Source organism: Natrix helvetica (assembly GCF_964273705.1).
Source record: "Natrix helvetica genome assembly, chromosome: 1".
NCBI classification, from domain to species: domain Eukaryota; kingdom Metazoa; phylum Chordata; class Lepidosauria; order Squamata; family Natricidae; genus Natrix; species Natrix helvetica.
Window position 1 is genome coordinate 175,319,718 of NC_138548.1, and position 22,314 is coordinate 175,342,031.

The 22,314-nt window shown below is 42.2% G+C and overlaps 1 protein-coding gene across 1 annotated transcript in view; it reads right to left on the minus strand.

Moving 5' to 3' along the window:
- Positions 1-22,314, minus strand: part of STAT1 (signal transducer and activator of transcription 1) — a 47,705-nt gene that overhangs the window by 4,969 nt on the left and 20,422 nt on the right. Inside the window, exons 12-22 of the mRNA XM_081934997.1 lie at positions 16,133-16,162; positions 15,951-16,041; positions 14,032-14,070; positions 12,666-12,749; positions 10,302-10,400; positions 8,441-8,576; positions 7,280-7,329; positions 5,574-5,668; positions 3,983-4,122; positions 1,349-1,534; positions 554-626 (exon numbers count right to left, since the gene is read on the minus strand). Coding sequence (XP_081791123.1) covers positions 554-626; positions 1,349-1,534; positions 3,983-4,122; positions 5,574-5,668; positions 7,280-7,329; positions 8,441-8,576; positions 10,302-10,400; positions 12,666-12,749; positions 14,032-14,070; positions 15,951-16,041; positions 16,133-16,162 — 1,023 coding nt within the window. The remainder of the gene's footprint in view (positions 1-553; positions 627-1,348; positions 1,535-3,982; positions 4,123-5,573; positions 5,669-7,279; positions 7,330-8,440; positions 8,577-10,301; positions 10,401-12,665; positions 12,750-14,031; positions 14,071-15,950; positions 16,042-16,132; positions 16,163-22,314) is intronic.

A 22,314-nucleotide genomic window follows, 5' to 3' on the forward strand; every position in this document is an offset into this window, starting at 1 on the left:
CACCATCCTCCTCCTCTTTAAGGACCCTGACCTGGGACAACTCTTTGCCATTTCAATTCCTTCCCTTCACCTTTCCCACAACCCACCTCTTTCTCCAGCTAATAAATTATAATATTGCTGCCAACCTTATCACACACTCAGATTCCCTGAGGAAGCATATAAATAAACTGAGGAAGTAAAAAAAAACTTATTAAAAACCAGAGGCAAATTATATCATTATACAAAATCCACAACTTTTATTTTGACATGTGATGCAAGAACAAAGTGTGGGCAAGCAGAGGTCATGTCCTGCAAACGTGATTATCGGTGCTGGTGATGGGGGGGGGGAGGGAAGGTGGTCCAATCTTAGGTTGCAGAATCAGTACAGGCATAAACCAAGACCACCATTCGGCTATGCTGGTTCCCAGAGGCCACGCTGAAGGTACACGACCATAGCACCTGAGTAATCTTGGGGAGAACGCTTCTATTCTGTCACAGTGTGATATTGGTCAGTGCTAAAGGTGACACCCCAGTACTTTCAAAGTGTACTCTGTTCTCTTCTTGGCAAACTCACACTTCAGATACAGAGATTAGTTCAGTTTTGATGTATCCTTTGCCTCCACTAATCACATCCATGGGCTCCGAAGCTAGGAAGAAGCACACAAAAAGTTTATTTTTGCATCTGGAAAACAGAAAACACTTGGACTTAAGCTAATGTCTAGATCAGAAGTTCTCAACTGGGGGCCATACGATCCTTTGATATTTCAAGTGGCAACTGGTGAAAAACATATGTCTCGTGTGTGTGTGTGTTTGTGTGTGTGTGTACATAAAGTGCCAGCCGACCCCTAGACAGACGTGTATTATATTGGAAAGTGTCTTGTTGACACCAGAAAACACCTCTTACTGTCCTGTATCTGTGGAGGTGGTACTGATGCAGTGATTGAGAAACACTGATCTAGACAGCTCTCCCAACTTCCATTTATATTAATTTAGATGAGTGCAAAAAGTAAAAAAAAAAAAGCTTCATAAAAAAGAATTCTGGCCATGAGGCAAACATCTTTCAAACTGTTATCAATGTAGACATGAGCCACGCCCACTTTTGAAAAACAAAACTTAAAGCAGCTTGTGTGCAAGCAATGCTTTCAAATGAAGGTCAGTGGATGTTTTGTATGGCAGCAATCTTACTCCACGCCCATCTCCATATGTCTAGATTCCAAAGAACTCTTGTCGGATTCAGGGGTAGAAGCAGGGAAAGCTGAGGTTCCTAATGTAGTCTCCGAGGGTATGCCAAAATTGAGGCACACAAGCATGCACATCTGGACATGAGACCGTTATCCTTGTGAAAAAAAGGAGAGAGAAAACTACTCACACTCTTTGGGTCTGGAGTAATATTTTCCGAATGCATTGTCTTTGAGAGTGCCTGGATACAAGTACTTCAGTGGGTTCTCGGGAAAATTCTCTGCGGCCATCACTTTGTAATTGCGAATGATATCTGGCAGGCTGACTGCAGAGAGTTCCTTTTTTGTATAAGGCTCCACAGAGTGGAAAGATTGATCTGGGGCAAGGCGAGATGGGTTGGGGAAAGAAACAGGAGAAGATAAATGTTACAAGTTTTTCAGTGTACAACGAACATGTTTTTCAATTGTCCCAAAGGTACTTTTTTCCAAGAGGCAACAGGACTTTCTTGCTTTTTCTTTGTAGACGTTTCATTTTTCATCCAAGAAGCTTCTTCAGCTCAATATTTTTCAATTGTTTTATTTGGGGTTGCTTTTAACAGAAGCTTGACAATGTAGAAATTTTATCAAAAGCTTTTGCCAGAATTAGCGCAATGGAGTTTCTAGAAAGTCTATAGATGGAAGATGGTAAAAGTTGTTCCTTCTAGTTCCTGATTCACAGTTTATATTCTCTTTAGAATTTCTTGTAATCTGTAATAATTTGAATCCTCTCCAGGATCTTTTCTGAAATTCTTTCAGAGAGCTATTTGTCTGTAGCAGACCACTGCCATCTTGTGGCCTGTCCAGAAATTGAATTTTCTTTTTAATTAATTTGCCATCTATTGTATTACTGTAATCTGAGCAGAATATATTTATATCCTTGGGCATGGAATTTTTTGCATGTTAATATTTAGACAGTGTTTTATTTTTTTAAAGAAAAAGTTGTATTTAATTTATGTTTTGAGAGATGTGGTCAACTTCCTGGGGGAAAAGGTAGAGAAAGTACTGAAACTTACTCATCAAACCTCAATGCTATAGAACCAGGGAATAATATACACATTACCGTATTTTTCGGACTATAAGATGCACCAGTGTATAAGACGCACCAAGATTTCTAAGAGGTAAGTAAGAAAAAAAAGTTTTTGTCCTCCCCAGCCCCTAGAAGCACCTGCAGGCTTCAGCAGGGGGAAGGCAAAAGTGTCCCCGTTTTGGGATGTGGGGGTGGGGCTTTGGGAGGCCAACATTGCTGTATTCGATGTATATGTCACACCAACATTTCCATGCTCTTTTAGGGGGGAAAAAGGTGTGTCTTATAGTCCGAAAAATAAAGTATTTAAACTTCTGCACTTTGACTTTTTAATGGCCAGAAAGCCATAACAGGATATCAGTCTAATCTCTTTTCTTATAACTAGGGTTCTCAACTGGAGTTCTCAATCTCCCAGAAATGGTGGTAGCAGGAACAACAAAGTTGATACTTCAGTGCAGGAGGTGCAGTCAATGTGAAGACCAAGAGGACTTCTGACCAACAAAGCTCTGAGATCTCCAACCCTTCACCTTGAGGGTCCTAAGCATTTTACCGCAATCCCAAACATTTGCTTAAAACATATATTTATGCAATTCAGGCAACCATGAATTGAGAATAATTTTGGATTTATGCGATTTACATGCACAAGCATACATTAAGGACTGCATTTGGGATTGTTACGGATTTCCCTCCTATACAATATTCTATTACGGAAGCCTCAGGACCTAGTAGTATTTTCATTCAAAGTGCTATGATTAATTAAGTAGCTCTGTGGGATTTTAATTTGATGCTTTTCCTTCTGTAGTTTTCCTTCTGTTCTTCTTTCAGTATTATGAGGTTGTCCCTGCTACTTTTTTTTAAACTGGATCCACTATCTTCTGTTGAGGGGCTTCTGGAACTCAAATTGTCATGATAACATCTAAAACAGTTCATTGGTCTGAATGCTTTTGAATGCCCACCTAACCTTTGCCGGAAAAGCAAGGTTGGGCTCTCCTAGTGCTCCTGTCCTTCTTGTTGGCACAAAGTAGGCCAGGGCAGCATCCCTGCCTAAATTGTTGGAAGAAAGTTGCGCTCCTGTCATGGCCTCTGCCAGTCACTCTTGAGAGCTCATGGGCCCTGTCCTGACTCAATATTTATTTGATGGATTTTTATGTATGAGTAAAATATGTAAGAGAGAGATTGAGGGAGAGAGAAAGATGAAAGACACCAAATTTACCCTGTTTCCCCGAAAATAAGACCTCCCCGGATAATAAGCCCAATTCGGCTTTTGAGCGCATGTGCTAAAATAAGCCCTCCCTGAAAATATTGCAACACAGCAGCAGCCATGAGGTGACCACGCTCGCAGCCTCCTGCACCTCAAAAATAATAGGACCTCACTGAAAATAAGGCCAAGCGCTTATTTTTTTGGGGGGGAGAATAACACCCTATCTTATTTTTGGGGAAACATGGTAGTTATCTCCAATTTTATACAAAGAAAATCTACTCATAACCTTGAGTAGATAAAGAGAATGCTATTGCATTATTCCGCTATAGTGGATAATATGAGATTTTCTTAAACAAAGGCAACTATGTTCTTATTCCATAGAGTTGTGGAAATTAATAGGGATTTAAATTTACTGGGAGAAACCAGGTCTGAGCTCGTTAAATTGTGAAATTTTCCACGTCAGAGACAAAAATTTCCTTTCTAAAAGCACAAGAACTCCAAGCACAAAGGGGATTCACAGGCTCGTCACAACACAAAGTCTTTCTTCCAGGTTTTACTTACCGTTTGCTGGTCCTTCCACCCAGGTGAAAGTGATTGCTCCGTCTCGACTACTTTCACTGAACCTCAAAAGAAACGTCCCAGTCTCCATATCCTTAAGCAGCATGCGCTCTTGCTCCTTGCTGACAAAGCCCATGATGTGCCTGCAACATGGGGAAGAAGAACATTCCTATCAAAGGAGGGCCCCTGCTTTTTAAAAGTGGAACTAGGATCTTCCAGAGTCTTTCTGCCAAAAGGAGGAAGAGGGAGCTTAAATATTCAAGGACTGCATGACCACGGTGGCAGGCCTCCCTGTATATTTATATTATAAAGCTATGAGAAAGTCCCTCTCCCCATGTACACAGAAAGATTTTGGTTCTTAAAGGGAAATCAGAAGAATTCCAGCAAGGAAACTACAGGTAATCCTTGACTTACAACAGTTCGCTTAGTGGCCGTTCAAAGTTACAACAGCACTGAAAAAAGTGACTTATGACCACTTTTTTCACATTTACAACCTTTGCAGTATCCCCAGGGGCACGTGATTTACAGTCGGATGCTTGACAACTGACTCATGCTTATGACGGTTGCAGTGTCCCGGGGTCATGTGATTCCCTTCTGACAAATCAATGGGGAAGCCAGATTCACTTAACAACCATGTTGCTAACTCAGCATCTGCAGTGATTCACTTAAGAAATGTGGCAAAAAAAGACGTAAAATGGGGCAAAACTCGCTTAACAAATGTGTAATGTAGCAACATAAATTTTGGCCTCAATTGTGGTCGTAACGTGAGGATTTACCTGTAACAGTTCTGCTTTCAATCTAACTAACCTTGCTACTGGAAACTCTTCAAGATTAATTCTGGGTAAAATAATTTATTTTTCCTTCAGGCAGCTGCCTACATCCTGACAATAAATTTTATGCTGCGCCATTAAAAAAGCATTTGGCCACGCTTGTGGGTTTCATAATAGAGGAAGATTGCTGTTAACCTCATTAGAAAATGGTCTTTTAGGCTTTGCAGAAATCTAGAGGCACTTTAAAAGAACAGTGGAAAAACACTATAAGGGTTCTTTCATTGTGACATTAACTTTATAATCCATCCCAGATTAGTCTGAAACTCCCATATCATTTCTCTACTTCTTCTTAAGCCTTTTTACATGCAGCAGGCACAGGGAACAATGCTCTTTCTTAAGCACCATCATAACATCACACATTGAAACTGCCAAGGTTCCAAGTATGGAAGAAACCTGTAAATTGCCATTAGCGATGTAGTTTCTATTAAGGGAAAGAAAGCAGAAGAAATATTTCCTTTCCTTGCAACAGCACTGCAGACTCCCCCTAAATCTGCCTTAAAGCCTCAAGTCTGAAGAGCAGATTTTCAAAACTAACAGGGAAATCTCATTGTGCAGAAGAAAAGAAAAATAGATTCCATTCACACACTACAGGATGCTTCCTTTTAGGGTTCTAAAGTTAATAGAGTCCAAGGGAGTCTTTTTTTTGGGGGGGGGGGTATTACTAGCTGTAAATATTGTTTGACTTCTATATGCTGTGAAGTCCATCTGAAATCAATACAGACTTGTCTGGCTTTCTTTTTGGGCCCTGAGCAAAAGTCACTTACCCATCGTTCCAGAGGCAGATCAAATGTTTCCTGATCAGTTCAAGGATGCCTTCAATCCACAGCCAAAAGGCAAAATTTTTATCATTCAGGTTTTCCTGAAATCAAGAAAGGCCAAAAGCTGAGGTGATAAAAATTGCCCACTGATTTAGCATCAGTCATCTCAAGGGTGTCAGTTTTTAGTTTAATTTTCATTTCTTGTCACTTGCTTGGTGCTTTCACATTTGTTTGGTGTACTCATTTTTCTGAATATTTAAAGAAAGGGGTGTCCAAATGATTAATAAGTTGCAGCTTCAATGCTTCCATTATCCCATAATTCCTGTCCTTCCATTTTTCAAACCATGCTTCCTACAATGAATTTTAGCCTGTGGAGTCCTTGGTGCTCTCTGAGTTTGGTTGTTTTTTTGCAGACTTTTTTGTTACTCAAGTAGATAACATCTTCATTGAATTAAACCACCACCACCCCACGCACAAAAAACCCCGAGTGCATCTAGAAGCTAAAAGCTTCCTTTGTTTTCTGTTTGCAAGAGAAACCTCCTATGCACTCTTGGTTTTGTACGTGGGTCGGTTGTTTCTCCCGACAAATCCTCAAACAGTAAAGGCTTTATTAACATGTCCTGGGAAACATCTATTAGCCACATTGAAGGTCAAGTTGGACACCAACTTCTGTTCTAGGTATCGTCTTCCATCACAAGCAACCACTAGAGTGGAAGACAATTCAGCAGTCCCAATGGAAGGGCTAGGAAGGGCCAGTGCTCATCCAGATAGTATTAGATTCCCATCTCCGATCAGCTCAAGTTGGTATGGATGCTTGTAAGGACTGTTAATTGTGATAGCAGTTCCTCCCAATTCAGCTCTGTTCTTTTGCCATCCATTAAGTTGTTTCAGAGTCAGGGTCCCATTTCTTGCTGTTGACTCTAAACCATAATGGGTGGATCTATACATCACATGAAGCCTAAAGGAAAGTTCATCAGAGACTATACACACTGTAAACTGGAACAGCCTATAACCATGTCTACATTGATGGAATGTTCAAGAACAACATTTTTGTTCTTACGCTTCAAGGTGTTAGTCACCATCTTCAAAGCGCTCCATGGCACAGGGCCTAGTTATCTGCGGGATCGTGTCCTGCCCCATACATCCCTGCGACCCATTCGCTCACACAGAGAGGGACTCCTCCGGGTGCCGTCCTCCAGAGAGTGTCAGAGGGCGGTGCCCAGGAGTAGGGCCTTCTCTGTGGTGGGCCCTACCCTTTGGAATGACCTCCCCCAGACATTAGGACAACAACCGACCTCCGCTCCTTCCATATGAAACTGAAGACCTACCTGTTTCGACTAGCCGGCCTGGCATAACTCTACAGCTTCTCCACCCCTTGGTCATTTTTTAACTGTCAATTTTAGTTTTTAAATTTTAATGTTATTGGGGTTTTAACTTTTTCTAAGCACTGTAATTTATTTATTTATTTTTACCTCCTCTATATGATACTGTTTTGATTGTCGCTTTTGTACGTCGCCCCGAGTCCCTGTGGGGAGAGGGGGCGACTAACAAGTTCAAATAAATAAATAAATAAATAAATTACCCCAGGCACGATTCAGCCAGAATCAAGAATAATTCAGATGCACTCTTTTATAGTTGGAAGAAAATGTGCAATGGTTTATATTAAGTTACATTAATCTCCATAACATTAGCTGAGGAACAGCGACTCATACCTTGCAGAATCTTGCCCATGAAATAAGGCCATCTGGGGTACATCCATTTGCTAAAAGAAAAAAAAAAACCAAGACATTTCCATCAAGTCACTGACATTTATGCATTTATACTGTACCAACGTAGAATGCAATGCAAAAAGTATATTTTGAATTGTAAGTATCACTATCTAGAAAAGGTCTGAGGAACATGCAGCTTAAGGACCGCTTTCCTCAACTTGTTCCGATCCAGATGTGCTGGCCTACCCAATACCCAAAAGTTGTAAGATGTCTGTTCAATTATTAGTGCATTGTTCATGATTGATTTTGAAGGACGTATGGAATTGGATTTTAAATTTATGTTTCATAAATTTGGAATCTTCACTTCAGCATTTCCTTGGCTTATGTGTTTTGTTTTATTTTGTTATTATCCTGAGAGGAGGTCTACACATTCTCCATCCAAAAAGATTAAACACAATTAAAACCAGAAGGCAGGGAGAGCTAAAATCTCTCATCACTATGCCTCTATGCCAGGGGTGTCAAAGTCAATTTCATTGAGGACTGATTCAGGGTTGGGTTTGATCTTGGGGAGCCATGGCCAGCTCGACGTCACTCATGCCTAGGGCAACTATGGTGGCCCGAGCACTCTGCCAGCGAAAATGAGCTTGGAGGGCCACACACGGCTCTCCCGAGCTCCATTTTCACTGGCAGAGGGTTGCAGGAGGCCGTCGCATCTGAAATCAGAGCTCAGGAGGGCTGCGTGTGGCCCTCCTGAGCCCCGTTTTTGCTGGCAGATGCACCATGGACTGGTCCTTCGCTGTTTCCAGGGTGGTCCCATGGGCCAGTTCTAAGCACCTCAAAGGCCGGATTTGGCCTGCAGGCCTTGAGTTTGACACCCCTGCTCTATGCTATATAGCCAAGAGGTTCCACTACTGAAATTATTTTCATCTTTTGCATTTTGACCTTTTAATCACTCAAAAATGAACCAAAGATGAGAGGCTAATCATTAATCATTACAAAATGGACAAAAGATGAGAGGCTAACTGAAAGATAGGTGGTGGCGGCAGGAACAATCAAGCACTAACTCTAAAACCAGAGTCAATGTGAAGATTCAGAGGGCTTCTGGAAATGATGATTTGAGTCATTCCAGTTTTCACCCTACAGAGAGTTTATAATGCCACTTACGAAGCAACTTCTCCCCGATCATTTCCAGCTGATCTGTACTGAGTCCCCTTTTCGTGACAGAAGAAAACTGCCAGCTCAGCACTTCAGAAAGCTGTGACCATCTTGCACACGGTGGATTAAGGAAGAAGGACAAATTCTAAAATGGAAGCAGATTAGGATATGTAGAGCAAACATCCCTCACCTTTCTTTCAAGGAGTTCAGGTGACCTTTCCACTTTCCTGCACTTCTGTGAGGTGGACAGATTGACTACTGAGCTTATGTTTCATAACAAGGAGAAGGCCTTTTTTGGTAGCTGTGTCTGGACCCAAGAAAGACCTATTCCACCTGCTTACCCATAACCCTCCAGAAGCTACTTTTTAAGAATGTCTTTTGGAAAGACAGTTACTCACTTAAATACGGCATCTTTAACAGTTTTATGTTTGTAATAGGTTTTAAAGCAACTGCTCTGAACTGACCAGATCTGAATGAAGAGGAAGCTGGCTATATAACGTTTTAAAGGAATAACAAATAGATGGGGACAATAGAAGGTCACTTAATGAGCTTCAGGAATGAGATGGCATCTGAATCTACATCAGCACCATCCTGCTCTGAAATACTGTGAGGCACTCCCAACTGACAATCTCCAACGTCTCTGGTTTTTCACTTCTGTCGTTTGAAAAAAAAGGAAAAAAAAACCCAGATGGGCAAAGGCATTCTAACTACCACACAGTGGTGCTTGCAACTGGCTGAGATTTGACGTTTAAGTAGGAAGTTTTGCTGCACAAAATGCGGCACTCAGATGCTACAAGGAGCACTGTTAACTTGGCAAAAAACAATCTAGGATTGCATAAAAAAAACTAAGGAGTATGTTGGCCGCTCAGTAAGTCTAAACCAGGGGTTCCCAACCCTTGAGTCGTGGCCCGGAACTGGGCCATGCAAGCGGTGGGCAAGTGCACAAAACTCCATTTGTGCAAGCTGCGAGCGCGCCCGCCACTTGTGTGGAACCATTCCCCCCCCCCTCTGCCACCACTGGTTTGGTTTATTTGGATTTATATGCCGCTCTTCTCCAAAAGGACTCAGGGCAGCGTACAACATTAAAAAACACACATCCCAAAAGTTAAACAAGATTAAATCCATATCCACCACTGGTCTCCGCAGAGCTGAAAAGGTTGGGTGTGGACCGCTGGTCTAAACCAATCCATAATGCCAAAGCAAGCAGTATTAACAAGTCTAAAATCAGACACTAACACTCAGTAATCAGACAGTTGTACTTTACTTGTAGAAAAAAAAAATTGGTAGAAATTTCTAAAATTCCTTGTACTCAATCACAAAATCCGAAAACTCCACTCTTATTAAGCAGTTTCAAAGATATGAAGGTTCCTGTATTAATTTTCATTTTTCCCCCTCAAACAGAAAACCAAAATATTTTTGTTCTCTTTTTTTTCAAAAACTGGAATATTTTGGAATATTCCAAAGTTTGGAAATATAAATGATTTGATAGGAATAGGCATGCTATCTCCCCTCTTTCAGAAATCAACCATTTTTAGCTATATAATTATAAATCAAGACATTTTTCAATATCTCCTTAAAAAGCCATATAAACATCAATTTTGTAATAAACAGATTCTTTTGGTGAACAGAAAAAAAGCAATCATAGCAATAGTGCATCTATTTGATCTGATTAGAAAATGCATATTTTCCTACCAAATATTAAAGCATTTTATGATATAAAATGCTTCCAGTGCAATGTCATGAATTCTGTTATGTTCAACAAGACTAAATTCCTTGTAAAAGCATTTATGGCAGAGGCTTTAAAGGGAGCCAGTCTGAATGCAGGGATTCTTAGCAATTTCAACCTTAGAAAAGGTGCTTGTTAAGTTACCTTTGGTTCATTCATCAGCATATTGTACCATAAAATGGAAGCCCATCCACTTGGTAGTTGACTGACGTTTGAGATCACAACAATTGGAAGGGAAGTGGTCTGGAAAGGGAAAATCGCAGAGACAAGTTAAGCAAATATTCATAAATGGCAAATATTCCACACGCAGAAAAAATGAAGCTAGATTCACATATCACATGGTCATGGCTTTTTAAATAGTTTTGAATAAGCTAGGAATGCAAAACCACTTTATAATTCATATATGTAAACTGAGCTTCAATCCAGCCTCTCCAAGTATTCGGCTTTTAATTCCATCCTCCTCTGCCATGCAGAGAAGATGAGAGTTATGGCTTTAAACCAGAAGTGTCGAACTCAATTTTATTGAGGGCTGCATCAGGGTTGTGTTTGACTCGGGGGTGGGGGTGCAGGGCATGGCCAGGATAGGATTCCGGGCTCTGTTTTCAGCCACAACAGCCTCCTGCAGCCAGGGAAAATGGAGCTCAGGGAGGCTGCACACTGTTTTTGCTGGCAGAGGGCTGCAGGAGGCCATCTCGGCTGAAAACAGAGCCTGGGGGAACTGTAGGTGGCTCACCCAAGTTCGGTTTTCCCTGGCAATGGGACCATGGGCCAGTCCTTCACTGTTTCCAGGGTGGCCCCACGGGCCAGATGTAAGTACCCTGTGGGCCGGATCCGGCCCACGAGCTTTTAGTTTGACACCCTTGCTCTAAACCAACAGAACTGAAAGGCATAAGTTTGACATCAGACTCTTCACAATATACAATGGTGTCATTTCATCATTACAGCGATTCAGGATTTAAACAAAATGCAGATCTTCGCATCATCCAAAGATCTGAGCAACAGCTACAAAGAATAGGGTAATGAAATAATGAAAACTAATTAGAAGGTCACATTGAACACCTTTAGCCTAGTCCCAAAGTAGAAACAGAGGTTTGGGCTTTAGTTCCAAAACATCCTACACCGATCAATACAGTAAGCCAGGCAAGGACAATCTGACTTTAGATGTAAGGCTGCTTTAACCACTGAGGACCATTTTTCCTAAATTACCACATGCCAAACTTTTCTTAATTTTACTTAAGACTTGTGTCAGCACCATAGAATACAGCAACAAGGACTGAGCATTGAAGAAGCAATGATTATACCCACTATCACTTTCCCTTTATCAATTCAGTGAAATGGACAAAAGCAACCAAGTGAACAAAGAGTAGCCATCCAATTGCTTTTCAGGTATGACAACATCATCTCACAAACATGATCATCAATTGGCACCATTGTACATTGAGACATTTGACATAATAACTTCTCCTGACCTTTGTATGGTAACCCTGACATGCACACCATCACTTCCGGTAGTAAAACAGCCTCCAAAATATTGCATCCAATGGTACACTGCAGCAAACATTTCGGTGCTTCTGCCAAAATCATGTTATGGGTCCTGTCATGTTATGGGTCCTAAAGGTCTGCAGACCTAGAATGGCAGCCTTTCCTGCTGTGGCACTCGCCCTCTGAGGTTACATTGGCCCCATCCTATTGGTTTTTAGAAGGGTCTGATGATGGGTTTGCTATGATGCCTGGGGATCTGGTAATGGAATGCAGCCCAGGAAATGGTAACAACAATGTTTTTAAGATGGATTGCCCTCGCCTGCAGAGGAGGTTATGTTTTAATGGTTTTTAGAATATAATTCTTTATTGGCCTAGTGTGATTGGACATACAAGGAATTTGTCTCTGGTGTATACTAACAACCAAGTAATAAGTCATGGATCATAATTTGTTAAGATCCAATCATAAATCGGTAAGATACAAACCACAATTGATAAATCATAATATACCAACAGAAGAAGGTTGTAGGAGAGATGAGAGGTGAGAAAGGTGCAAATTTTAATTATTTTTTAAAATTTAAAATAGTTTGAATTGTTTTGTTCGTTTGCATTTTTACTGTATGAGCCACCCACAGATAAAAATGTGAGATGGGCAACCATACAAATTGAACAAATGAACAAACCTGTGGCCCTAAAGCCTGCACATTGCCTTTTGCAGTCCTTGAAAACTCTTTTGACTAAGAGTTTTGACTGTTAGTCAAAACCGTTGACTCTTTCTGACTGTGGAAAATTGGTAGTACAGCTTCCTGGTATTTTGAGCTTAGAAACTAATAAATGTTGTAATAATCCTAAAATAATTCTATTAGAGATGCGTCACCTGCAAGTGAAATGACCATCCTTACTTTGTGATCTTTGATCTTCCTTCAAATGTTAAGTGTGGCCCCTTGGCCATCAAAAGATTACCCACTTCTTCTGAAATGAAGTTATTGATATGCTACTCTATGCCTTTAATTTTTTAAATCTACTTACTTCCAATTCAATTAAAGGTCCGTTCTGTTCCAATGTTGTCTCAAAACAGAGCGAATGGAGTTCTTCGGTTACAATGAGAGGGCCCTTAAAAAATAAGAGAGGAACTTTAGTTTAATGTACTTTACTAACTTTAGCTATTTGACAGCTTTATAGTTTAGTCTTTCTAATATTGCAGCATATCTATAAAATAGATTATTTATAAAATAGCTTATCTATAAAAAGAGAAAAAAATGCAATCCCAACTAAAATTAATTACAGAAATTAAACAACCCCTTCTAAAATATTAAAGCAGCAGTTATAATCTGGAACTTTAGAAAGAAGAATGAGACTTATTAAGAGGGAACCTTTGCTAATAAATTGACTTTTAGGGCTTTCTTTAAGCCATAAAAGCACCAATATGGTCTGACAGGACCAAATCAATTTCGAATAACAAGGAATTCTATCACCTATGGGGGTCATTAATCAGTTACTTTGTTAAAATGTATTAGATGTGGGGTCATTACAGGGAAACCCCTTTCATTTAATGCATTAGGTACCAAAGAAAGTAAGAAAGGGTCACCTTGTTCCTAAAAGTGTGAACAGGGGTTTCCAAATCAGCAACTCTTTAAGACTTGATGACTTCAATTCCCAATTTCAACTCCCAGTTTCTCAGCCAGCCATAACTGACTGGAGAATTCTGAGAGACTTGAAGTCCACAAGTCTTAAAGTTGCCAAGTTTGGAAACCCCAATGCAGAATAAGGATTTAATCTTATCTGTTTTGAACCTGTAAACAGGTTACAACAGGAGCGATCAGCGATGAGGTTTGCAGGAATTCTGAGGTGCGTCTCAGGAAGGAGATGCGAAATCTTAGTACTCCAGATGGCATAGAGTGAAATTGATAGGTGGAATTCTCATCTGAATTAAGGCAAACCCAAGATTTGATGTAGATATAAATTCTTAGCCAATTTGGAATTGGGATTCCTTTTTATCCCATTTTTAAAAGCCATTCAAATTTCTTTAAGGGCATCTTAAGTGATTAGTATCAAACTGTTCTATGTGACAAGTATGAAAAAAAAAGAAAAGAACCGGTGAATCTGTTGCTATTACACAATTAGTGATTGATTGATTTAGTTTGTCAAACGAATGAGATAACAGGTATAAGTATAAACATGGACATGAGCACATGAAATGAGTACAAATAAATGGGGACAGTAGGACAGGGACGGTAGGCACACTGGTGCGCTTATGCACGCCCCTTACAGACCTCCGATGCAGGTGTTGGCTTTTGTTTCTGCAGTATGGAAGTCTAAAACACAGAATTTTGATTTAGGAGTTTTTAAATAAGCTATACAGATTCACTAAAGTGCTAAGGCATATTTTCCTTACCTCATTAGATCTTGAAACATTCTTCTGCTCTTTTAATTGCTACAAAAGAACAGAATTTGGTTAAACCATATATCTATCAACATCTTTTTATGCACGGTTCAAACATTTCTTGCTCAGTGTAGCCCCTTTCACTATCTTTCATATGTTATGGGTCCATTTCTTCATATAGGACAGTGATGGCTAACATTTTTGTCGTCACGTACCGAACGCGTGTGCGTCCGCACCCATAATGCAGTATGAGTGTGACCCCCCCCATACTCCTCCCACGCATGTGTACACGTTCTTCCCCGCAACTCATTTTGGGCCTAGTAGGCCTCCCTGCAGCCTCCTGGGAGCAAAAACAGGCCGGGGGGGGGGCTGCACCGCATCCCCCTGCGCCCCATTTTGGGCTAATAGGTCTCCCTGCAACCTCCTGGGAGCAAAAATGGGCCATGGGGGGTGCAATCCCCGCATTCATGGCAGAAACCCAAAAATCAGCTGGCTGGCGGGAGATGCACATGCATGCACAGTGTGCCCACAGAGAGGGCTCTGTGGGCCACCTGTGGCATGTGTGTGCATCACGGATATAGGAGTATCCCACATAAATCCATTCCAACTATATAGGCAACTTTTAACAATTTCCCTATAAACCCACCAGGATGAGATTCACCAAAAGGCTTCTAATAGAAAACTGAATTGCAGATTAACCTATCAGTTACTTCTATCAATTATAAAAGTGTATCCTGGAGATTTTGATTTTCAAACTTTTTAAACTGCAGAAAAAAGAATGGGAATTATCTTGAGAGTAACTCACATTCTCACTATTTGAACTGGCAGGTAATATTAATAAATCAGATTCTTTTCAAAAAGATTGTCTTTCATCTCAAAGAATTAATTTGTTCAACCCTGGGGGGGGGGTCTGGTGGATTAAACCCTGTCCCCTGAATGATTATATGATGCCTGGCTGCTATATGCTTTTAATCTTTGTTTTATATTATGTATGTTGTGTTTTATTGTAAACTGCTTCAAGCCACATAAAATTGAGAAGGACAGCTATATATAAAGTAAATAAATGTCGCACATGAGATATGAATTGTGCAAATGACAGTTAAAAAGACTACAGGAGTCTTTATCTATTATCCCAGCTATCTCCTTTGCTTGTAAATATTAGACCTGCTAAGTAATTTTTAAAGTCACAATATAGAAAATGTGAGCAGTATGATTATCTGTGCATACACTGCAATAACCTATCCTTATAACCTTTTGGTTTTACTTCAGACTATCTCTAAACTATAACTAAATTGTAAGTTATCAAAAAGAAAGAAAGACAATTTCATTTAGAGAATGATTAAAAGATAAATACTATGCATTTCAGACACCAGGCAAAACCTGTTCCCTAAAGGTTTGACAGAGTACTTAAAAAAATAACTGCAAATGTGTCCAATAACTGATAAATTGCTAAGAGAATCATATTAAGAAATTTTTTGAATCTAATGAAACTCATAACTGATTACTTTAAAAAGTAAAACATCTCGAGTAAATGACATTACTACTATTCCTACTCATTATAATACAAGAATGGATATGATTCAACAACAATGAATTCTGAACCAAATTAATTCCCATTATTAGATCGCTGGGTTCCATTACAAATGGTCGCTCTGGGTCTAATTCTACAAAATGGTAAAAAGTACTAAAACTAAAGCAAGACAAAAGGAAGAATGACAAAAGGATAGAGAGAACTTGAAATAATATTTGAGTCCATTCAAAGAAGGATAAACTGTCATCCCTATTCAAAGTTACTGTATGTTTTGGACTATAAGACACACTTTTTTTATCTCCCAAAAGGGGGTGAACACTAAGTGCAAAAAAGATAACTAGCAAGGAGACAAAACAACTTCAGCAATTCAAATCACACAGAGATACCAGAAACACCTCACCAGGTGTCTAAATTCTGCTGAGAGGCTCCCATTTGACTCTTCCATGTTCAGTACTTTGGTATTTGTTCCCAAGATGTTGAATTTTCTAAATCTATAAATGAGACAAGTAACAAACCAATGATAAAACCCTATTTGTTGTTCAACAAAAAATGCGAGAACAGGCATAAACTGAGTGAACGTACCCTTTCACTGTGACTTTCTCACTGACGTCTCTGCAAAAGAAAAAAAAGTAAGTTTATAAAGTGACAAGGCAGCCATTGTTCTATAGCAGGAGTGTCAAACTCAAGGCCTAGGAGCCAGACCCAGCCCTCGGGGTGCTTAAAACTGGCGCATGGGGCCACTGTGAAAACAGCAAAGGACCGGCCTGCGGTGCCTCTGCCACCAAAAATGGAACTCGGGAGGGTCGTTCACAGCCCTCCCGAGCTATGTTTTCACTGGCAGAAAGTTGCAGGAGGCCATCGAGGCCAAAAACGGAATTTGCAAAGGGGCATAGGTGACCCTCCCAAGCTCCATTTTTGCTGTTAGAGGGTTGCAGGAAGCCGTTGCAGCCAAAAACGAAACTCCGGTGCCCATTTTTGTTGGCATAGCGCTCAAGCCACCACAAGCACCCCGGACACAAGTGATGTCCAGCTGGCCACGTCTCCCCAAGGTCAAACACAACCCTGATGCAGTCCTCAATGAAATTGAGTTTGACACCCGTTCTATTTGTTATTTGTTGTTAGTCGCGAAGTCGTGTCCGACCCATCGCGATGTTCCTCCTGGTCTTCCTGCCTTTGCCATCCCCCGTTCCATAGAATTTCACAATTATACTTCAGCGTTCTCAAAAAATAATTCCATTAAACTTTTTATCAAGTTATCTCTGTGTAATCTGGAAAAATCTCCACCTTTTTCCTTTCACACTTAACTGCTCAGATTAAGGACACTGTGAAATCTGCAGTTGTAAGAGTTTTTTGTAAGCCAATTCACACATCACTCTCACTTAAAAGCTTGCTGTGAAACTGGAGCCTCTTTCACTTGTCTACAAGAGTCATTTTTGAAAAATTTGGAATCCAGTACAGAGTGTGGTTACTTTTAAATAAATTCATGAATTGCTATTAATGGCAATTACAAACTGGCCTGTATTTCATGGCCCAAGTATTTATATATTCTCCAACTTAGAATGGACTTATCCCAAATAATTTTGCCCATCCTTGAAGGCTTCCTTAAGGTCCTAGCATTGCAAGGTGGAATGGGAATGGGACAGAGAATGAGGTTTTCTGTGGGTTCCCCAACATTACAGCACTTGCTGCCTCAAGTACAATTCTTGATGTCCCAGAAAATCTGAAGACTCTCTTTTTCAAGACGGCTTTAAATTTGAGGTGAGTGGCCGGGTAGCCATTTTTAGTTATGATATACTGGTTTGAGCGGGCAATCTAATCTTCATTTAGAGATTGCATTGCTGTTAAGCACCCAAAATCAATTATCTTATTATTTACTTTCACCAAATAAATCAGCCTGGAAAAACTTACACATGGAGCACAGGTAGTCCCGCTTACCAATAATAATAGTGATCAGGATTGCTAAGCAAAGCATTTGTAAGCTGCAACGTTACATAAACTGGCCAATGTGTAATAGCAGTCCCAATTGCTGTGTAGTTGTGCAGCTGTCTAGTGCTGTGTAGAGGCAAATCCTGCCCAGTAGCAGCATCTCTTGCCATGAGATGGCCTTTTGTAACCTCCTGCCTCCTTATGCATTGACTTTGCTCGTCAAAAGTTGACAGAGAAGGTTGCCAATGGTCATCATGCGATTGTAGGATGTTACAATGGCTGCAACGATGGCAACTAATTTAGTGCCATTATAACTTTGAACAATTGCTGAACGAGTAGAGGTGAACAAGAATTACTTGTAGTTTGTGAACAGGTATACTTTGACAAATGAAGTAGAAGTAAGAGCTAGGCCTAGATTGAACCTTCTTCTACTTATTCTGGATTGCATTTTTGTTCCTTAGCTCACTGCAATCAGAATGAGAGCTTGACTTTGCTCGTCAAAAGTTGACAGAGAAGGTTGCAAATGGTCTTCATGTGATTGTAGGGTTGTAGCTATAATTGTTACATTGATGGGTGAAATGCTATTCCTGTTATAGTTTCCAAATCACATAGCACATATAAAGGCATTTTTCTTCAAAGCAATGGAGTCATCATGGCACTGTACCTCTCAGCAGCAAGTATTTTATTTTTATTTAAACAATGGGAAATAGCATTTTTATGGGATATCTTGAAAAAGGTTAAGAGCTGTTCAGCAATGCCTTGAGAGTTAATAGATCTTCCTAAATAGATGTATTTAAAAAGAGGCTAGAGGGACATCTGTCAAGAATGGGTGTTACCTGATATGCTCATTTTCTGGTAGAGACAGCAGCCAGACTGGGTATGCTCTGTCCATTAACCAACTGGACTGAGTCTACACTTATGATGTCATCAGGCCCTTGTGGCTCCTCCCCAGTTTCAAATGAAGGAAAACTGTAGACTCAAGTGAGAATTGTGAGCAAAAAGTGAAAGTCCATAGTCACTGTATCTCTCTCTCTCTCCTCCGCACAAGGAATCCCCTCGCGTGACCTATACCAGGGTGGGGCTGGCTGCTGTCTCTACTCTACCAGAAAATGAGCATATCGGGTAAGGACCAACTCCCATTTTCCTGTTATCGTAGAGACAGCAGCCAGACTGGGACGTACCAAAGACTGGGCTGTCCACTAGGGTGGGAAATTGTAAAAAAAAAAAAAAAGGTCCGTTAGGGCACAAGCACTTGTTGCAGCACCCTGCGGCCAAAGGCCGCATCAGCTGATGCATACTTGTCCAACTTGTAATGACATAGGAAGACTATGGGAGATGCCCAGGTGGCCGCCCGGCAAACTTCTTCCAAGGTGGCTTCAGTGAACCAAGCCGCAGATGTCGCAGCGCTGCGTAGAGTGAGCTGTAATGTTTGCAGGGACTTGTATGGATTGAAGTTCATAAGACAGTTTAATACAGACTCTTATCCAGCGCCCCAGACTAGACGATGAAGCCTTGGTACCCAAGGAAGCCTAGCGAAAGGAGATGAAGAGAGCTTCTGAGTGGCGGAACGAGGCGGTGCGGTCGATGTAGATCTTGAGGGCACGACGGAAGTCAAGACTAGGTGTGCCACTTGAATGAGGGGAAGGGGAAGAAATGCATACAGGAGACCCCTGGGCCACTGGCATCTGCGAGCTTCTACTCCTTCTGCCATTGAGTAATACCTGGGTACCTGGTTGCTGTTTGCCGCAGCGAACAGGTCTAGGGCTGGGAGGCCGAACTGTAGTGTCAAGCGATGGAAGAGGTTTGGATGGATGCTCCACTCTGCCTGATCTATAGTTATCTGGCTCAGCCAATCTGCTTGGACATTGGAGACCCCTGAGATGTGTTCTGCCCTGAGAGATGACAGGTGAGATTCCGGCCACTGGCATAACAGGTTGCACTCCTGCATCAGGGACCAGGAACGAGTCCCCCTGTCTGTTTATGTGTGCCTTGGTATTGTCCATGAGGAACCGCCCGCAATTCTAGCCAATTTATGCTGTTTTGGCTCTCTTCGAGGGACCACTGGCCATGAGCCACTAAGTCCTGCATGTGTGCCTCCCATCCTGTCAGACCTGCATCCGTCGTAAGTGTGAGATGGCACAGCTCTCTGAATAAGGTCCCTTGCAAAATCGCCGGGGACTTCCACCATTTGAGAGAGTGTAATACCTGTCTGGGAAGGGGGACCCTGAGAGGAGAGCTGCCCCTGTTGGCCTTTTGATGTGGAAGCATGAACTATTGAAGGCTCCTGCTGTGAAACCTGGCCCATGGAACAACCCCGAAGCAGGATACCATCTTGCCCAAGACTTGGGAGAAAAGAAGAAGGGATGCCTTGCGTGGACGTAGCACCTTCCTGACAAGTTCTCTCAGACTGAGAATGCAGTCATTGGATAGGAACACCCCCTCTGCCATGGTGTCTATCAAGACCCCCAGGTGGAGAAGGCGAGTGCTGGGAACAAAGTGACTCTTTTTGAGATTCACCCCGAACCCGTGATTCTGCAAGGTGTGAATGGTGAGGGCGAGATCTCTTTCTGCCTGAAACGGAGACTTGGACAACAAGAGGATGTTGTCCAGGTAACAGAGAATCCTAACTGGGGATGACCTGATGTGGGCAGCCAGTGCTGCCAGTACTTTTGTGAATACCCTAGGGGAAGAGGATAGACCAAACGGAAGAGCTCGGTACTGGAAGTGCCTCCCCGCATAGGAGAAGCGGAGATATTTTCGGTGGTCTATGAAGATGGGGATATGAAGGTAAGCTTCAGTCAAGTCTACTGACGTGAGGAAATCGCCTTTCCTGACACCTGGAGGATGGTGTGCAGAGAATGCATTTTGAACCGCCGATAGACAATGTGGCGGTTCAATGTTTTTAGATCTAAAATTGCTCTCCACCCCCCGGAATTCTTCGATACCACAAATAGGCAGGAATAAAAACCCCACCCTTCCTGATGGGGAGGAACCGGTTGGATGGCCTGGATCTCCAACAGGTGCTGAGTGGCCTGTTCCATCAGTGCTTTCTTGCGAGGACACCGAGAGACTGGGCATGGCATGAAATGTTCCTGGGGGATGGAGAGAAATTCTAGTATGAGACCAAATTTGACAGTTTTGAGTATCCAATTGTCTATTGTGGTCTCCTCCCAGCGGTGGGCAAAGAATGCCAAGCGACCTCCGATCGGAAGAGAGTCCAGATAGTCATTTCCTACGTGAAAAATGGCGGTTGCCTCCTCCACGGTAAGATTTCTTGAAGAGGAAACGCTGTGTTTCTATTGGACCTGTCCTGGTGAGATCCCTGTCTGGGAGTGTAGGATTGGCATTGAGGACGGGGGAAGGAAGGTCCCCTGTCCGCCGGTTGAAAGGGCGACCTCCTATAGAAGGGAGCGGGCCGACTGTCCTGTTTCTTGTAGTTGGATGAAAGGACCTTGTGCTTGTCTTTAGATTCCGTGAGGTATGGGTCTAAGGGATTACCAAATAATTGGTTGCCACTGAATGGGGAGGCTGCTAGACATCACTTGGTACGGACATTCGCCTGCCATGGCTTGAGCCAAAGCAGATGCCTGGCCATGACCGAAGAGGCCATGGCTTTAGAAGCGAATCTAGCAGCATTAAGGGAAGAATCAGCTGCAAATTCAACTGCTGCTCTGATCTTGTTGTGATCCCTATGTGATCTAGTGTCAGTAGGAGCGATGCGCTCCTGAAGCTGTTCAATCCAAAACCAGGGCCGCCCTGGAGAAAAAGGAAGTGGCCGTAGAGGCCCTAACAGCCCAGGCCCCAGCCTGATAGTTTTTGACTAAGGTTTGATCTGACCTTTTCTCCTCAGGCTTGAGAACCTCCTTAAGGACCACAGTAGGTGAAAACAGGGCTGCAATCAGTGTGTCCACTGGGGGAGTCTCAAAGAACTTGGTGAGGTCTGGTGCAACGTTGTAGAGACATTTGTCAAGGTTGGTCGGCTGTGGGCCTGTGCCTGGAGACTCCCACTGCTTCTGTATGACGTTCAGGAATATCTTGGGAACAGGGATCATCTCTTTTTCCACTGTGAGTTCGGTGAATGGGTTACTGGGACCCTCAGTTAAGCCACTTCTGCCGGTTTATCCTGTGAAGTAGAAGCTGAAGCAGAATATGGTAAGCTAGCATCCTTAATGGCCTTAAGTAGAAGGGACTTGAAACAATCAGTTTTGAATAATCCGGTAAAGGCAGGGGTATCTGGGGTGACCACCTCATCATCAGACAGGTCTGAGTCCCGCAGGTTATCTTGCTCCCTGCCAATTAAGGCCTGAGAAGTAGAGGCAGAGGGATCAGGTTGCTGAGCCTTAGCAGAAGATTTATGTTTATGGCCATGTGATGGAGCAGGTTGGGGTTGCTGTTGTAGGCCAGCAGCCATGACCTGTTTAATGGATTCAGCAATGATGGTTGCATATCAGCAGGAGAGGTGTACATGGTGTGGGGGGGGGGGGCAGAACCATATGTAACCGGGAGGGAAGCCTGTTCAAAGGTGTGCTCCCTATTGAGAGGGACATCAAAGAAATTGCCTCTGTTGTCAGATTCCATCGAAGACGAGGACTCCGAAGAAGACAATTCCCCTTCTGAATAGGCCGGGGGGGGGGGGGGGGTCAGGGCCCATGGGAGGCAAGACAGGTGGAGCTGGGGATGCCACTTGGTGCTCCTCGGAGGGAGGGCTGGGCAGTTAGACTATGTTGTTTTTGGGCCTTCTGAAATTCTTTTTCAAGGGCCTTAGGCCTGCGCTCTTCTGCCCTGGTAGTTGCTTTAGAGACCTTGGGGTTTACTCCTGAGGAAGGGGCCTCTTTGGC